Below are 18,139 nucleotides of genomic sequence, written 5' to 3' on the forward strand. Positions count from 1 at the left end.
AGTGTATGATAACAACAAAAAAATTATATTTGAAACAGAAAAGTTGATAAAAACTTGACATTTTTCAATGTGGGCTGGTTTATGTTAAGTAAAGAAAACACTAACACACAGAAAACAGAGGTCTACTTTAGCTTTTCAATGTGTCCTTATGGCCTTAAGTATACACCTGGCTTACCCTAATTTCCTGTTTTGACCAAAAATAAAACCAAAACTTCCATCTTTCACATGCTTTTGATGCCACTGTATAAAACTGTGACGTCTCAGGAACTAAGTGTAAGTCATGAGCATAAGAACAGTAAAGTTTGTCTGAAAATGATCCTGTGTGTTGAAGTAGGGGTTTGAAAATGATGTCATGAAGACTATCATTTCATTAAGAGTATTCACTGCACTAAAAACATGTACTTATTCAAATGTTAATCTAAAAACTGGCAAAATGCAGTAAAATTTGAACTTACTGAACCAATCCTACAAGGAGTAGTATAACTACCTCCTACTCTATGGAGAAGGCCAGCCCAAATCACAAGAAAGACGAGGGAAAAAACTCAAAATTAATTTAATGATAATCAACTTTTTCTTACCAAGTGCACTGTATAATAGCATAAATAACCTATGTCAAATAATGTAGTTAGTTTAATGATAAAAACTGTAAATAAATTGTACTATATAACTTTTATGCAATCCATTTCCACCAACAATGATGGACACAAGTTTTAAAATTGTTTTGTCTGATTTTTATTTAATTCTTTGCTTTGAGTAAAAGAAATACACAAGAATTGTCAGCATTTGGACAAGTAACAATAAATTATTTTCTGTTCATAACCAATCACACCAAAAACCTCAGCAATTTTCTTGTTCAAGTTGTCCATGCTGATTCTGGTGCCATAGCAACCTCCAGGACAGCTCGAACAATCCCAAACCAGCCCCAGTGCCCCACAGACACAGGCCGAGGGCGCTGCCAACGCACTAATTACCAACGCTCCACACACAGCACTCGGCACATATCTTTTCAGTCTCCTTGGTTCCACTAGTTAATATGAAAAACACACAAGAGCAGAAATTCTTAATTTAAAGTAAAAGTGCAGACAAGCAGGCAAAACTGCTTTAAGTAAGCATTTAGAAAAGTAGTGCACTTTTGAAAAAAAAAAAAAAAAAAAGAGTACAATCTGACATGGTTCAAATACTGATGTATTGAATGGGCATAAACGTGATTTATCGATCCCAACCAAATAAACCACTAATAATAACAGAGAGAAAATTTCTTGATTATTCTCGCCAGGTAGGAATGTATGCAAAATTTCAATGTAACACTCTACCATGGATGTTTACAAAGATGGCAAATGACAGACTAATAGACTGAAGTACTGCTTGTAAAATATAATACATTGTCCAGCAAGTATTTTCCATTTATAATAAATCACGACTTCATTAAAACAAAACATTAATTTGTACATGAAGATCATTAAAACACTAGTGTTTAATTTCATACTTTTAATTGAAAAGTCAACAAATGTGATGAGGGTCCTGACTGGTGTGGCCTATATTCTTCACTAACCTAATTCCTGAGGTCTGTCTTTGCGTGTACATTTTTGTTGCATGTGAAAATATGCAGGCCATGGTCTTTTCTGGAGCAATATGTCATGAAAGGGAAAAAACTCCTTGGAACATATCAGATGTCCGTAACACTATATAGTCACTTGTGTTAACATCTATGTACGAGAGGGGCATCCTGGGAAGCCTAAGGGCAGGGCAAGAGTATGTTAACTAGCTTTTGTTATCTGTAATTTGGGATAATGCTTATAGAATAGGCATCAGGTCAAATAAATGTGAACTATTAATTAAGATGAGAATAAACCATTAAACCATAGAGCAGACCTGGGTATTGTACAGTTCTCATGTCACATATGGCCCTTTGATTGACTCTGACTGGCCCATTTAAGCTAATTTGGATTTACAAAATAATCATATTTTATTGACTAAAGCTGCATTGCTTTTCTTTTTGACAACCTCGTGTTTTCATTGCTTAGTCATAACATATATTTTCGAGTCTTACCAGCTTGTAAAAACAATCCTATTTAGTGCTTTTTTAAATAAAGAAATACAATTAATATTATATGCAGAATTGAGTAAAGCATTTTGGCCCAGCCCTCCACAATATTTTCTGTTTCTCATGTGGCCCCATGGAAAAAATAAATGCCTAGCCCTGCTATAGAGGAACACTACATCTTTTACACATTTTCCCATGGTAAATTCTATAAAAAAATAAAAAATAAACTTACAGACCTAAATGCTTCATATATTGGTACATTATGCAGTTAAAATGTTCATAGGCCTGTCAGAATGACAGATGGAACAATACATTTTGGTTGTCAATATTTATCATTATAATTATCTTGTTATTTTTCTGTTGTTCAATGAGATTTGTGTTAAAGAGGGTTGAAATAAATAACTTCTATAATTCATTACAAATGTAAATTAACTACTGTTTCTGTTTCTGTTGTTTATTCATTTCAGTTTGTGATTTAAGTTTTAACCATATTATATATTAGAATAGATTCTGAGGGATAATTCTGACTTATAGTTTATTATGCCAGTGGCATGGTTTCCATATTATCATTTATCATCTGCATTCTCTTGAGCAATATATCGCTCTTCAAAGTGTGTTATAGTGGCAGGCCTAAATGTTCATTGAATTTTTACAACATTCTTGCTAAAATCTATATGTCATTAAGAAAACTCAACACTGCCCTCTGCTGATGTAGCAGAGGTAAAGCACTTTGCAGTCGCACCAGTTGTTAAAGTGAATAATACACGCACTAAACAGTATTTAAGGATTATGTGTAAGGTCAGTACAGTAGTCGCAAAATGAATTACACATTAGGATGAGCATTTGATATTCTTAAAAATGTATCATAGTATTCACCCAGCTTTACTTAAGTTTATGTTTTCTATTAATGTCATATCCTGTCACATCGCACGACATGTATTTGGTTATGCTGCTGTTATGAGTTATATTTTAGCTTGAGAAAAGACACAGGAGGCTGGCATTCTCTTGAGGTTTTTACAGCATCAGCACTGATCCTTTCTCATCATCTGATTTTCACAATCTGGTCCTTGGGGGATATCACGAGGAATGCACACCATGGAGAAGAAATGCACAGTGGACAGTGTGTGCCAGTTATTATCTCTGGGCACTTCTGATTTTTGTCATTATTTTGGAGAAGTGAATGAATTTTATGTGCGTGTGGGGGATTGCTCAAGGGTCAGAGGGCTTGTAGGCTGCACTCTTCTCACTGCAGTGCTGAGAAAAATAATGTATTTTTTCACTTGGCTGTCAAAATACTTGGTAAAATGCACAAGTGTACAATATATATACAAGCTTAACAGTCATACAATTTATAAGTACCGGTAGTCTAAAACTTCAGTGACAAAAGACAACTTGGTGTCAGTCCAAGTACCAGCCAAAGTATGTCAACAGGTTTCCCTTTTAACTATTAAGAGACAAAAAGAGGTTGCTGATTGGCTCATGGCAAGTCACATGATCTGTCATTCCAGCAATAGGCCCCTGCAACTAGTTTAAGGCATTCAATTATCTTGGCATGACTATTTCATCCCTGGAGTTTTTTTGTTTTTTTGTTTTTTTACATGAAAGTTATATTTTTGCAAAACCAGAGTAACAGGTTTACAGATATTTACCATTTAAATCTGCTGCAACAGTTGTCAACCAATGTGGAGAATCTATTTGGACTATTAATAGGACCATATCTTATCTTTGTAGATGTGAATGGCATAGTTTAGTTCTTGGCAACACGTAAAGAGGAAAGACTGACTTATAAACATTCAAACATCAACAAGATAAGACACTGCAGCAACAGTTGTCAACCACAATCAAGCGTTATCTAAATGTGTTGCTTGCTTCTTGTCTAATAGCCATACAATTGCCCTGGTACGTATTCCTGGTACAAGATCATCCCTGCATCAAAACACACATAGGCTCACATATACTCACTGGTTGAACAGCTGTATCTGAATCCACACTCAAAGTTTGCTGCTCCATGAACAAATGACACAAGTAATCCTTAACAGAGCATGTGACGGGTCTCCTCAGCACGCACTGTCATCACCTTTTGTGTAGAAGTTTGCTTAAAAAGTCAGAGAAAATGCAACTATAAGCGATAAAAAACCTTGATGTCTTTTTTAATCGTCCAACCGCTTGAGAATGTGGCTGTCGTCGGATTCTCCCTCTCTCTCTCCTCCCCCTCCTCCTCCTTTACACCCACCCCTTGTATAATTTCTATTCCACCCACACCGCCGCGGCTTTGAGAAAGACGCAAATGCAGAGGCAGCCGTGGGAGACCCCTGCTATTAAGACATCCACCCACTCACCCACCCACATGTATGTTTGTGAGGTCTGCTAGGTGCTGAAGCTCTGGACTTGTGGTGTCATCTGCTTAGTATGCCCCACGTATATTAGCAAACTGACAGCTAGAGGAAAGGAGAGAGAGCGAGGGGGGGGGGGGGGACGACGACAACTGGGGTAAAATGGGAGCACTGTGACATGATAACACAAGTCAAAAAAAATCATTACAATCTTTCAGCTTACAATTCAAATCGATAACTGCCTTCAACATGAACAAAGGTGAAATTCCTTAACATGCCATGGCATACCGTGATCTACTTGAACTAATTCTGCAAATTCCTTGGGGCTATTTCTCTTAGAAAGAGATATGAACCTCAATCAACTCCACTAATAACATCATCATTGATGATAATAGTGAATGTCCACAAACATTTTTAAGATAGAAGATGACCTTCAAAAGCAGACATGTCTAAGGACAACAGACTGTCACATCTGTGGTGAAGAAAATCTAATAATATGATGTGGAATTTAAGCCATCTAATGCATAACAATGACATGCTTTAAGTGCAATAGGAAGCTATACCGTTCTGTTGCCATCGAGAAGGTCATGGGTTAGATCTTAATGGAGGCCCATCTAAAAATGCTATTATCAGCACACTTGAGTTTTAGACATGAAAGTGAGGCAAAATGTTCCTGACAGCTAATGAAAGACAGTGAAAAGTTGTTACTTAAAACAACACCACATATCTTTTTAGTGGTAGCCACAGCACTTCACCTGCATGACTGTGAAAATAGAAAGTTCAAACCACACTTTGAAACATTCTCCACCTGTTTTTGAATTTTTTTTACTGCAGTCAAAATATCCATTTTGAAAATAAATGTTTTTATTCTAGTCCTTCGGCTAGAAATTACGTGGTGAGGCTTTAATGTGTTTAACCAGTCAACAACATCTGAAGTAGTGTTGCCAAATGTTGAAATGAACAAGAAACTAACATTTAGCTGTGTTGATACAGGAGTTCACTATAGGACTGGTACATCATTGTATCTTAAGGGCAGCAAGTGTATTGTCTTTTTTCATCATGGCAACAAGTATCCAAATCAAGTTAGAAATCTTTGCATTGTAACACTAATCTCAAACAAACAAAATAGGTTTGTTTGAGTGTATCTGAGCCCTTAGTATGAATTGGGGGTAAAAACCAAAACATAGCTTTTATCAGTATACAACCCACTGCACAAAAATACATGGAATTTAACAATATCTTTCAGTTTTTATGCTTTTGATTCGTAAAGAAACAGCAGCAATCAGTGCTGTAATCAGCGTGTTGTGTCAATTCTCTGGCTCTTGTGTATGCGTTTAACCTCTGTCTGATTACCAGGGCTTGTTTTAGCTGAAATTCTCTCTCCCTCCGAACCACTCAGACACTTAAGACTGATTCCAGCTTCTATAACCAAGTCCTCGAGGAGTGCACTTATGTCAGCATGTTTTTATCCAATCATACAGCGGAGCAGAATGAAAAAGGCCAAGGCAAACCTGAAGCTTTAAAGATGCACTGCATACAGTACATCAAAAGGACTGGTATTGCAATATCAGTGAGACTCCCCATATGAGATTTAGTCACATTAAAAACTAATTGTAAGCTGCAAAATATTAGTTTTAGCTCTGGTAAAGTCATTGTTTTCCTAACAAACTAAAAAATAAATAAAAATAAATAAAAAACTCTAGTTTCTAGTAGCATTTTCACTTGCCAATAGTTGTGGGTGATTCTTTTTCCCCTGACAATAATCTAACAACAATCTAAAATGTATTTAATAATCAGAAGATATTTTGGCAAACCAACAGAAAAGAGCCTTGTGAAATGAGCCTAGTGTCTTTAAATGTATTAGCTGAGGTTTTTATTAAAAAAATGTGAAAGGACTGTAAAATTATTCACAAAATTGCAAAAATATTTAAGTTTGTATTTTACACCCTTCTTTGAAAGATTACAACATAATACTGATTAACATCTTTTATCAGTTCTTTTTGCAACATTTTGAGAAGGTGATTTACTGTAAAATGATATATCCAATATTCTGATATTTTTCCTTCAAAACAGCATCCACAATATTGCAGCGCCTCCACTTGTCATTTGCATGTTTTTCTGATCCTCTGCAACCATATTTGAACATAACTTTCTTGCTTTTGTCTTTATGTGATTTTTCCACCTGAGTGCATGCTATTGTTTCAGAGCTTTACCTTGAGATGAACTAAAGGGACTGACCTTGCACACAAAACATTCACAATTAAAAGGTCTGTGCTGCTGCAGTTATGATACAATAAGAACATGTTACACTTATATTTTTTCTGTGTAAATGATTCAAGAATGTAATTTATTAATCTAGTGTAACTGGTGTTTGTGCAGATTGTGTGAATTTTTCCTCTCTGCTCTTTGTGCTCAAGCTTCCCTAACGAGGAGACTGTCAGCTTATGGATCATCGGCACTCATTAGAAGTTACGTTTCAAACCCCTTTACCCCCCACCACTGTCACCACATGAACTCTCTCACACACACGCACACACACACACACACACACACGCACATATATGCACACAAACAGAAAACACTCTGTTCCACCTTGTGATGTCATGTGATGCTTAAACCTGGAAATGCCAATCTCATCATTGCCATCAAACAGACTAATTAAAAAGGATTACTCAAACATGTACTGAATGAAACAAAACAGAACTCCAGGTATGTTATGGAGGAGGTAACAATATTATAACATGACTTACGCATGACTGCATAATATTGGATCTTTAACCTAAACTCTAATCTTAACCTCTTTTAACCCATATCTGAAACTAAAACCATGTGATAATAAAGAACCATAATAAATAAAGAATTTACATCATGGAAACCTAATTTTGTCCCTATAAAACAGGCAGGCAGTGTGTACAGATTTTAGTCCCCATATTCTGATAAATATCCGGGCACACACACATCCCTCCTGCTTGCCCCTCTCCTGATACAAAGCCCCCTCTGTTTGTGAACATAAATGCACGAGAAGCAAAAGGGGGAAAAGGCCTAATGACCAGAAGAAAAAGGTGGGCTGAAGAAAAGACAAAAGAGAGTGAGAGAGAGAGAGAGAGAGAGAGAGAGAGAGAGAGAGAGAGAGAGAGAGAGAGAGAGAGAGAGAGAGAGAGAGAGAGAGAGAGAGAGAGAGAGAGAGAGAGAGGGAGGACTGGTAATTGTTTCATGACAAATTAACAGTTGACATGATGGGCAGGTTTGGGCATGCCTTTTGTTGCATGATCAATGTCTTATCAGTGTTCAGAAGAAGCTGCAGCAATAATGGCAAACTAAAAAAAAAAAAATCATAGACTGAATAGTTATAATCAATCAACTGTCAATGTAATATAACACTAGTTAGTATACTATTACTAATACTATTGGGACTCCTTTGAAAAAGAGATGGATCATCACATATCCTTAAATAAATAAAATAAAATACAAATACATAAAAGGTACACTATGTAACTTTTCTCAATGGAGATTTTATTACTTGTCTGAAATTGCATTACTTTGCCTGAAATGTTATTACTTTGCCTGCCTGAAAAGTTCCACAGTATGGAATTAAACTTATCTATCTCAATAACAGAGTGGAGAACTGACCTCATTTACAGAAGTCCATCTTGTAGTTTAAACCTCTACAAACATCTACTCATTTCTGTATTTATTAGGGGTGTAACGTATCGTGTATCGTGATATCGTATTGTCAAAATTCTCACAATAATATCGTGGACCATCACAAAATATCGAATCACAAGTCTTTTTACTTAAATTAAGTGTTATGGTGCAGCAATAGCTAAAAAAAAAAAAAGACAGAGGGAACTACATAGGCCATGATACTTTGCTCCATTACAGTGCAGACTACATGAAGAAATAACAGTTCTAAGGACTTTGTCAAGGCATTTCAAGAGGAAAATGTAGCATATTAACAGTTTTAACTGTTTAGCCTCCACAAAATATTGCAATTAATATCATACCGTAAGATGTATACCGTGAAAATATCGTACCGAGAGATTTGGGTGTTCTTACAACCCTAATCGTGAGCTTCTCCACCATGAGGTTCATACTGTGACAATATTGTATCATGAGACTTGGATCTTGTTACACCCCTTGTATTATAATAGATTTATGTTCTCTCAAATGTTAATGCTAAAGATAATTTTAAATTATGTACTGGGAACTAAAAGAAATCTAACTGTGATGAGCATATTTGTCTGAAAATTGCCACAAAAACTACTAATGCAGGAACATTTTAAAGTGAAATGTTAAAAGATTATCAGAGAACAGATATTATGTTTCAGGGCCACAAGCATATCAAAAACAATCCCCATGTTTTATTTTCTTTTTTGACTGTCACAATTTTCCTGTCAGTTCATTCTTGTAGCCACATCTTAAGATCTGCTTAAGTGATGCCAGTGAGTCGCAGTACCCACAAAACTGCGGAAATGTTTGCCTTTCCTCAGATCACTATCTCACGAAAAAGAGAAGGAGCAACTGTTTTGAATCACCAAAAAAAAAAGTGTGTGTGTGTGTGTGTGTGTGTGTGTGTGTGTAAAGGGTGTGAATTTAGCTTTAAGAAGCACAAATGGATAAAATAGATGCAAAAAATAGATGTAAATTTAAGTTTCAAATTATAACCAAAAAACTGCATGTTCTGTTCCCACTTATGCCAAGAGTGTAATGTTAATTATGCTCTATGAGTATACAAACCCTGCAAGTTTGTTGAAATAATTGCAGTCTTGCAAAATTGCCTTAAGGATTTCATAGTGTTTAACCATGATAGCAATCTTTTGTACAGTTCCTCCAAAGAGTACTACAGTGACCACAGCAGGCAAACTATAAGTGTTGTTGAGCTTAACTAAATAGATACACTGTTTAGCAAAACTCATGTCTCTCAAGTGACTAGATACAGAGTTTGTACCTGAGGCAAAACGACCATTCTTATAGTGATGGACTATGAGCACAGTCAGCAGAAATACTGGTAAAAGAAACCAAAGTGTGCAAATGGCTAAACTTTTGAGTCAAGGGTTTGTTTCTTGTATACTAAAACACAATAGGTTTACATCAACAGTAGGTTTGTCTAAATACTTCTAGTCACTAGGTTTACTTCAACAAACCAGTATTGGAAAGCTGGTATTGTTAAGTAGTTGCTGCAAAGATGCATTGTAGTTAGGGCTGTGAAGTCTATTTTAGTTTACTCGAGATGGAGATTAAAGTATTTCTAATTGTTTTTCTAATTGTTTTCAATGATCAGCTAAGATCTTTTTAATTGAGGGGTATTCTGCCAATAAAGTAAAAGCATTTTTTTTTTTTTTGCCTTAAATTGCAATGATTAAAGTTTGTTAAAATTAACATTGAAAGGCAATTTTATTTTTGATAAGACAAAATAAAACAAAAAACGTGGTCGATCAATAGAAGGAAAACCATAGTGATTATTTAAATAATTTGTCATTGTCCAGTCCTAAATGTAGTAAGATCAATTCATGAAAAAGCTAAGTGCAAATAATAAATTATTGTATTTCATAAACAATTATGCAATTATAAGGAGCTAAGAAAGGAAAGTACATTCAGTAAAACTTTAAATACAAAGAAGCAAAGAACTGGTTGTACTGCACAAGCTATGATTTTCTGTACGTTGCCACGGTGATGCTAGCGGAGGCCTTGACGTGTCATGTATGATACTCATGAGCCACTATTTTTAGAGGGAGATGGTGCATGGGAGGCTTGAATGTGACAATAACACAAGCACTGCAGTAAGTCTGTGTGGATGGTGAATAGGGGTCTCACTGTACAGTATATCTACTCTAACCCTTACTGTTGAGTCATACCTCCAGGTCATCCAGCGAGCGGGCCAGGCTGAGGCGTTTGGAGCGGCCAAAGGAGCGGCGGGCAGAGGAACGCTGGGGCAGAGGAGGAAAACCCATGGTCAGGCCACGAAATCGACTCCCCTGAAGCAGACAACAACAACAAATGTGATATGGACAGAAAACAAAAATTAAATAACTTATTTCAGTTGTTGGTTATTTATTTTTAATATGTTTCTAAGATAGACTGGAGTAAATTGGTCATTAAGCTGTGATGCAAAATAGGAATGTGTCTAAAAATACGTTTTTCTTTCTTAACCACAAGAATCCGATTTCTCAAGCAAACATGTAATTTGCACTTGATCTTCTAAAAGACGCTAATAAAAGATAAGTGATGAATAATTTTAAAAGTTCAGTAACTTTACCAATACAATGTGTATAATATTGTGTGTGTAATAACATTAATTTGAAGCACCATTTATTATAATATATTATATTAAACAACAACAAAACACAAGGAATGCCTGAAAAACATGTTTTGGTCCAAGCATCGCTGACTTTTACACCCTTCTTATGTTTTATTTGCTGACAAGAATATGTCTTTAGTCTCAATTCTGGCCTGAAGCCTGTCTTACACGCATGCCTCTTCAAGACTCTTCACCATTGCAATGATAAATTCCACATGTTACACACAGGCATGTACAGTCCTGAGATTTGTCCTACAGCGAAGATTTGCACTTTCTCCAAAAAAGACCGTTACAACACTAAGAACTATACTACTTATTTATTTTCAAAATGATAATGACTGACTTATAACCCTGTGTGTTAACTTGACATAATTGTTAGTGGTTGTGGAAATTAAAGCATCTGGCAACTGTTACATGACACCATAAACCTGGGTCTGAAATGAGCGCTCATTAGTCACTGCCTCATCAGGATTTATTGCCTAGTGCCACCTGAGTATGACGTAACCACAGAGAAAAGTGCTGTAAACAGATAGAGCTGCATCTGGTTATAAATATGTAGTAAACAGTTGGTAATGATTAAGGTTTAAGGATGATTTTATAATTAGGGATACGGCTCATGTTTTAAAAGTCTTTAAATAACTTTTTTGTAATTAAACTCTTTCTTTTCCTATTGTCTTGCTATTTTGAAAATCAGGGTCATTCCACACAAATATGTGCTTTATCCAGCTGATGTCTAAAAAGTTTTGAGGGTAGTTACAAAATAAAACAGGATGATTCTTTCAAAGAACCTGGTAAATCCTGAGCAGTTTGTGACTTTAGAGTGAACCACTGCCATTTTATAGGGATTTCTGTAGGGATTATTCAAGGTGTTAGCCAGTTGTCAGCAACTAGATAGGCACATGATAAAATATTTCAAATAAAAATAATGAGCATGAATGTTTTAAAACAGTCAAGTCAGTCGTTTTTTTACATTTAGGTTGTTACATATGCGATGTTCTACTAAGATATAGTTTCAGAAGCTTATAAATAAAGTGAAACTTCTTATCTACACCATAGAAAATTATTGATTCAGCAAAAATCAATAATGTCATCAGGTCCGATAATTTTGTCCAAAGAGGGAATGGTGATCCAATGTTTACAAAAATCATTGCTTCAACGACATAATTGTACAATTGATTAATACAACCAGCAGACATGAAATGTGCCCCTAATTATATAGTCACTCACAAATCAAGTTTATTTCAGAAACCTTTGGATATGTGTGAAAAATCACATAAAACAAATAGCCAATGTTGCAATTTTCAGTAATACTAAATACAATGCTAAGATACAATCACAATACTGCCCAGTACAGGGTATGTAATCAATATTTAGGATATTAGCTGATTCAACAATTTACAAAACTTTAGAGACCAAGGAGGAAAGAACGTCCTTGAATGCCTATGGTTGCATCACTTAATTTCATGTATGTCCCACAAGTATTCATTTCTGGGATGATACATTATACATTTGTTTTAAAAATAGTCAAATCAAGTGTTGGCAGTGTGGTTATATCACAGAGGCTGTACAATCTTAGAGCATTTCTTTTTTTTTTTTATTAAGAGAAGTAATAATATCAGATAGAGAGTTTGCCTTGGTGTAAAAGATAAAAGTGATACTGGTGCACAGCTAGCATCAGACATCAATCAAACTATGGCATTCTTTATCCTTCTCAACAATGGCATGCGCTGGCCTCACTAAAACAGTAACTGTGAGTGGAGTCCAGTTGACTTGTGGGTAATTATGAGAGCAGCCAGGCTCCAACACGTGTTGAATGTGATGTGGGGCTGATTAGAGGCAGGTCTGGTTTCTTCAGGAGATGACCAGTGGTGTTGCCTGGATACTGACTCTGCATGTGCTGCTGATGTGTCTGAGCCTGACACTCGCTCTGACAAGGCTTTGCAAAAGCAAGTGATAATTAAACAGAGTCCTACATGACCGCTCTGTGACATTTTAATGAGTCAAGGTGAGAACATCTTTTTTTTTTTAGATGGTGGTTACAAGCAAACAAATAGGAACATTCCGAGTATGAGATCAAAAATGTGAATTTAATTTTGCATTAGTGTTAAATATACGCTCAAGGGAGCTTCTGTATCTTCTGTAGCCACAACTGACTTGGGACTGACTGACAAAAGCAAAGCTGCCAATCTTTGCCATCAGCCCCTACAACCACCAACCACACACATGCAAAGCATGCATATATAAGGCAGGTAAGGTAGATGAAGTCTCCCTGTGGTGTCCCATCCTCCTAGTACTAACCAGACCAAACTCGGCTGTGATCAGACAAGATCTTATCTGACTAAACTTATAAGTAATTGTGTAGTGGGAGCAGAAGATGACTTTAATAAGTATTTGGATCACAGATAGAAATGGACTGGCCAAAAATCTATATAATACCACCATAGAATTGTCTGATCTTAACTAGTCAAACCTTAACAGTCAGGAAGATAAAGGGAATCTCCAAAAGACTTTAATTAACAGAGACTAAAAATGACTTGAAATCTTCGAGTTAATTTCAGTAGTGAAACAGTGCCACCATATGGTAAAAATTAACATACAGCCAATAGAACTGACAATAGCAAAAAAAGTTTAAATATGCTGTTAGGTGCCAAAAACAAAACAAAAAAGTATAACTTCTGTGCGCTCTCATTTCAATGAGCTGAGACTGACATAATACTGCTCCATGTAAGCCAAAAAAAAAAAAGAAACAAAAATATATAGTTACATAGAATTATGTGAGTCTACTCTAGTGACCTTGATACAAGTTGTTTGTAGGAATCAGATCTCAGCATATTTTGTTATGAGAGCACTGGATTTCAAATACACGTGCTTTGTGCTTCTCTAGTATTCAGTGTTAGGGTTGGTAAATATTTACAAAATTTTATATGTCATATTTTTGGGAGTATACTGATGATGATATTCAGACAATATTATTAGTATGCCTGTACATGTCTTGGTTGAGGTGTAAATACTGCACAAAAAGTGTTAAATTAACCACAACTACAACCATAGCTGATAGCATATTTTTATTTCTAGACTGTATACTTGATATATTGTATTTTTTTCCTAAATATTATGAAAATACTGTTCATAAGTAGTCCATCATGCTTTTACAAAGTTTTAGAACTGTAATCCACCACTGTCCCTGCCAGAGAAGGGGGGAACAGGTGGTTTTCAGGTGGTGGCAGATGCTGGGCCTGTGCATAATGCATGATCTGATACTGGAGCAGTGGGATAAATAAGTTATTCTAAGTCTGAGCCAGACTGGATCTGCAATTATTTCATATTAGCATTTTTCTCTTTACTCCAGGTGAATGAGGTAAATGGTTGGAGGTGAGAGAGAGATAGGTGCATCAGGACAAACACAGATAGATTTATAGCTTCAATAAAGTATGGTCTCGGACACAGAGTGGCCAGAGTAAATTTCCACAGCAGTGTTGTGTGATGGGGGATGCTCTCTACAATCCAGTCTTCTCATCTTAGAGTCACTTTTAACACAACTCCACCAAAAACCCTCAGTCCACAAACTCACACACCATCTTTCATTTCACTATCATACAAAACTGGTGCACCAAATACAAGACATTACAAAGACAGAAAAGTAACAAGGACAACACAAAAATAAAATAGTTTTCAAAGGATGTATTTCAGTACCTGTGTAGTACTTCAGTCAAAACTTACCTTTTTCTCTCCTTCCTTGGTATTTCCTCGCTTCTTATCTCTGTCCCCTCTGTCAGCCGTAGGTCTGTCTCTGTCACCAAACAGTTTCTTAGCCCACTCATCTTTCTGAGCAGCCAGCCGGTGGCTGTGAGTCTGTGGAGGGGGAGGCGGAGGTGGCAGGTGGTCCCCAGGGGCCAGTGGGGCTCTGTAGCGGTCAGCTGGGATTTTACTCATGGGTGGGGGCAGGGTGCTGCAATTGGCTGAAGACCATCCGTCCGTGGACTCTGCGTAGGACTCCTGGTCACTGCTCAGGCCGAGGTGGTGCTGTTGCCTCCAGTCTCTCAGCACATGGACTGGTAGCCATCGTTGAGGCTCCGCCCCTCCCATAGCTCCTCCCACTGCTCCTCCACGTATCCCTGGGGAAAAGTGATGTGGGTGGACCCCTCTTCGGGGCATTTCATGGTGCGACAGGGGCAGCGGGTGAGGGAGGTCGGCCAGGTGGGAGTCATGGCGATAGTGACCATTCCTCAGAGCCACAGGAGGGGGTGGAGGGGGGTGTGCCGTTGTTCCGAGGGTCGGGCTCCAGGCCTGCTGAGATGACGGGGGGCTGTCCCAGTGACGGGGTCCTGGGACATAGTTGTTAGCAGGAGGTCCGCCAAGGTCGACTAAGAGCACCCTGTTGCTCTTTTCCTCAGGTAGAAAATTGCCAATGCCACTGTCACTGTTGCTGCTTGTGCTGTGGTTTTGTTGGGCGTCATTGTCAGGATCCTGAAAGGCCCGCGCCCTCACACCTTCAATATTGTCACCCATGTCTCGATACAGCACAGAAACAAACTGCAGAAGAGGCTGAGAGCTGGGAGGAAATTCAAGGCAGCCCCCTGTGTCAGGGTCTGGGGTGCACTCAAAGCCAAACCTGCATGCAATACTCAGGTGAACCTGTAGGGAAGGAGTAAGTAAAAAGTAAGTAAATAAAACATTAAGAAATTTAGAATATACTAATGATAGAAACCATCATGTAAACTTCATACCTGGTGCTGGCAGAGCTCTGGATCCACAATAAAAACATGGCAAGATGTTCTTAAACCACTCTCATCATCTCTGTTAGTGTTAAAGTATCGGTCATCCTGGTCGTCTGAGGCCTGCATTGTGACCAGCCCAAAGAATCTACGGTCATCTGGACAACACGCACTGAAGGCCAGTTTTTCTGCGGGATACATGGCCAAGATCTGCTTCCTGTCACTGCACAGACGGACACTGTCATGCATGACCTGGGAAAGCAGAGGATAGATACATTGTACAAAAACATTTTTAAAAAATCAATTCATTCAAAAGTGCTATACTATGATTATTGCACAATAAGAACATTTTGCAGTATACAAATACTATTATCATTGAGAGTAGTTAATGTGTTTTATCACTGAAAAAAAATACATGTAACCCAAACTCGCTAACAGTGTTCCTCAAACTGTGGTACACATCCCTAATTTAAATCTGATTAAGCTCTAGCTTAGACTTGATAGTCTTTTGGAATCTGGTGGTAATTGTAAAGCCAAATATTTCTGTAGGGGGTACTTGTGAAAAGTTTGGTAACATCTAACCCTAGTAAAAAGGAATTACATGGTATTGCACAGAGAAGTCTGACAATAAAATCTTTCATAAAGTAAATAAAGTATGTATTTGTTGAAGTTGTAAAATAGAAATCACCCTATATGGGTTTTTTTATGGCCAATGCTGTTTAGGAACCAGAGAACCCAAAGAAACCCGTGGTTGATTACCTCTGCTGATATTTTTGGTCAGTATTTCTACTATGGAGACAATGATGTGTGCTATAAAAATGAAAACATGTGAATAGTGAGTTAGACATACCTTCATCATTACCAAAGAGTGGATCTTTTGCTCAGCTCGAAGTCGCCTCATGCTCCCTCTGATGGCCTGTAAACTGTCATTCTCTAAACTAGCTCCTGTGGAAGCTAGCTCAATGGATCCAAGATATCCAACAATCATCCCTACATTTAGGATGCCCTCATTTGACTCTATGCCCAAGTCCCCTCCATTTCCCACATCCCCCTCTTGCTGATGGAGGTGAAGATGTCTGAAGTCTGTGTCCAGAAAAAAGGCCTCATCATTGACAACCTGGGCCATCTCCTCCTCAGACAGTAAGTTTGGGTTGCTATGGGAACGTGGGCAATAAGGGGGATACTCCAGATCAGAGAGTGGACGTGGTTTGGATACGGATGTGACCCTCTCTTTGTCTGAACTGCTGGATGAGTGGCTGGAATTTTCAAAAATCATGTTGAAAATACCCCCAGATTGCAGTTCAGCTACTACCTTCTCTGCTCTGTTTATGCCCATAGTTTTTGCATCCATTTTGGGCTTGTACCAACCAGCTCTGGCCCCAGCCCTGCTACTATTGTTATTGTTGTTTATGCTGTTATCATAGAAATAGTCCAACTCATCATCACTGGAGCAGGAGTCCACAAAAGCTGCTGCCACATTATTGCTGCTGTGATGCCGGCTACCTGCATTACGTTGGTGATGGTGTCGTTTTGGTCTTTCCCCCTCAGCAATAACCAACTTCAAAACACCAGAACAACGGCCAATGAGTTTGACTACGTCTTCATGGGAAGCTTTAGAAACATTGATGTCATTTACAGAAAGAATGTAGTCCCCCGATCGCAGTCCCACATAGTCTGCTGGGCTGCCCTTAAGAATACAGCTAAGGACACAGGGACTTTGTCCTGACAGAGTAAATCCATATCCAGTTCTTCCTCTGGCTACCTCTACAGCCCGGATACGCCCCTGCTGACACGCAGGAGGCAGGTTGAACCCACGCCTCTTAGATGATGTGTCCATTTGTCTAAACATTGTGCCAAATGTTATGATACTATATATACTTCTGTCAAGACATGTCCTCACATCATATCCAGATCTTTGACAACTGAGAGCTGAAGAAAATAGTACAGCTGAAGTGAAAATCTCAGCCGTAATTCTTGCGTTGATGAGATACGAGTAACATCCTGGTGTCCATCCTTACAAGCCAACAGTGTGCCTATCAACACAATGAAAATGATTAGAGCATTTATGTCATAAACCGGTAAGTTATTAAGTTTATTGATTTCCAAATAACATTTTCTAAATAAAATGAAAAGGACAGAAACAAAACCATGTAGGAATTAATACACCAAATGCCTGTGTGGTCCATAATCACACAATAACATGCCTGTGATTTACATTAATAACAATGTGATCTTCTTCAATGATCTATTAACAAGTTTTAGGCGTTTTATAAATACAATAAAAGATGACGGAGAGGTGTGTGACTGAAGCGGGACATGAAGAACACGAGGTAGATTAGTAGGCGGAGTCTAAAGGTGCGCACACCTGAGTTCTGTCAGTCTGCGGTAACACGAGCCTGCCGAACAAATCTGACATCTGTTTTACAGAATAATAGTCCTTTGTCTGCTAACGCTGTCGTTCGTTTGGTGCATGATTGTAAATGAAAGCACTGTAAATTACATGCAGTTCAGCCAGCCAATGCAACAGGAAATAGGTTAGCAAGGATAATCGGTTAGCAAAATAGCTCAAAACAGCTAAATATGAACTCATGCTAAATGTTAAAGATCGACATCAAAGTAACGCTAAACGTCCGTGTGCTTCAAACGAATACATGCGTCTTAACTTGTCTTCACTTTTAAAACTTTTTGGTATAACTTACTTCACTACGCGCAACCAACAGTGCTAATATCTTAGTCCCGCCTCTAGCAT

The 18,139-nt window shown here is 37.7% G+C and overlaps 1 protein-coding gene across 2 annotated transcripts in view; it reads right to left on the reverse strand.

Moving 5' to 3' along the window:
• The window catches only part of rgs12b (regulator of G protein signaling 12b), a 40,657-nt gene extending 22,518 nt beyond the window's left edge, over window positions 1-18,139 (reverse strand). The window contains exons 1-5 of one of the 2 annotated variants that reach the window (XM_020941868.2): window positions 18,090-18,139; window positions 16,241-17,423; window positions 15,403-15,642; window positions 14,396-15,310; window positions 10,233-10,352 (exon numbers count right to left, since the gene is read on the reverse strand). In XM_020941868.2, coding sequence (XP_020797527.1) covers window positions 10,233-10,352; window positions 14,396-15,310; window positions 15,403-15,642; window positions 16,241-17,239 — 2,274 coding nt within the window. In that variant the 5' untranslated portion in view covers window positions 17,240-17,423; window positions 18,090-18,139. Of the gene's footprint in view, window positions 1-10,232; window positions 10,353-14,395; window positions 15,311-15,402; window positions 15,643-16,240; window positions 17,424-18,089 lie in introns of those variants that run through there. The other variant, XM_055158122.1, reaches the window with a different exon arrangement.

Source organism: Boleophthalmus pectinirostris, unplaced genomic scaffold (assembly GCF_026225935.1).
Source record: "Boleophthalmus pectinirostris isolate CB_2022bp ecotype Guang Dong unplaced genomic scaffold, ASM2622593v1 HiC_scaffold_22, whole genome shotgun sequence".
Classification (NCBI taxonomy): Eukaryota; Metazoa; Chordata; class Actinopteri; order Gobiiformes; family Gobiidae; genus Boleophthalmus; species Boleophthalmus pectinirostris.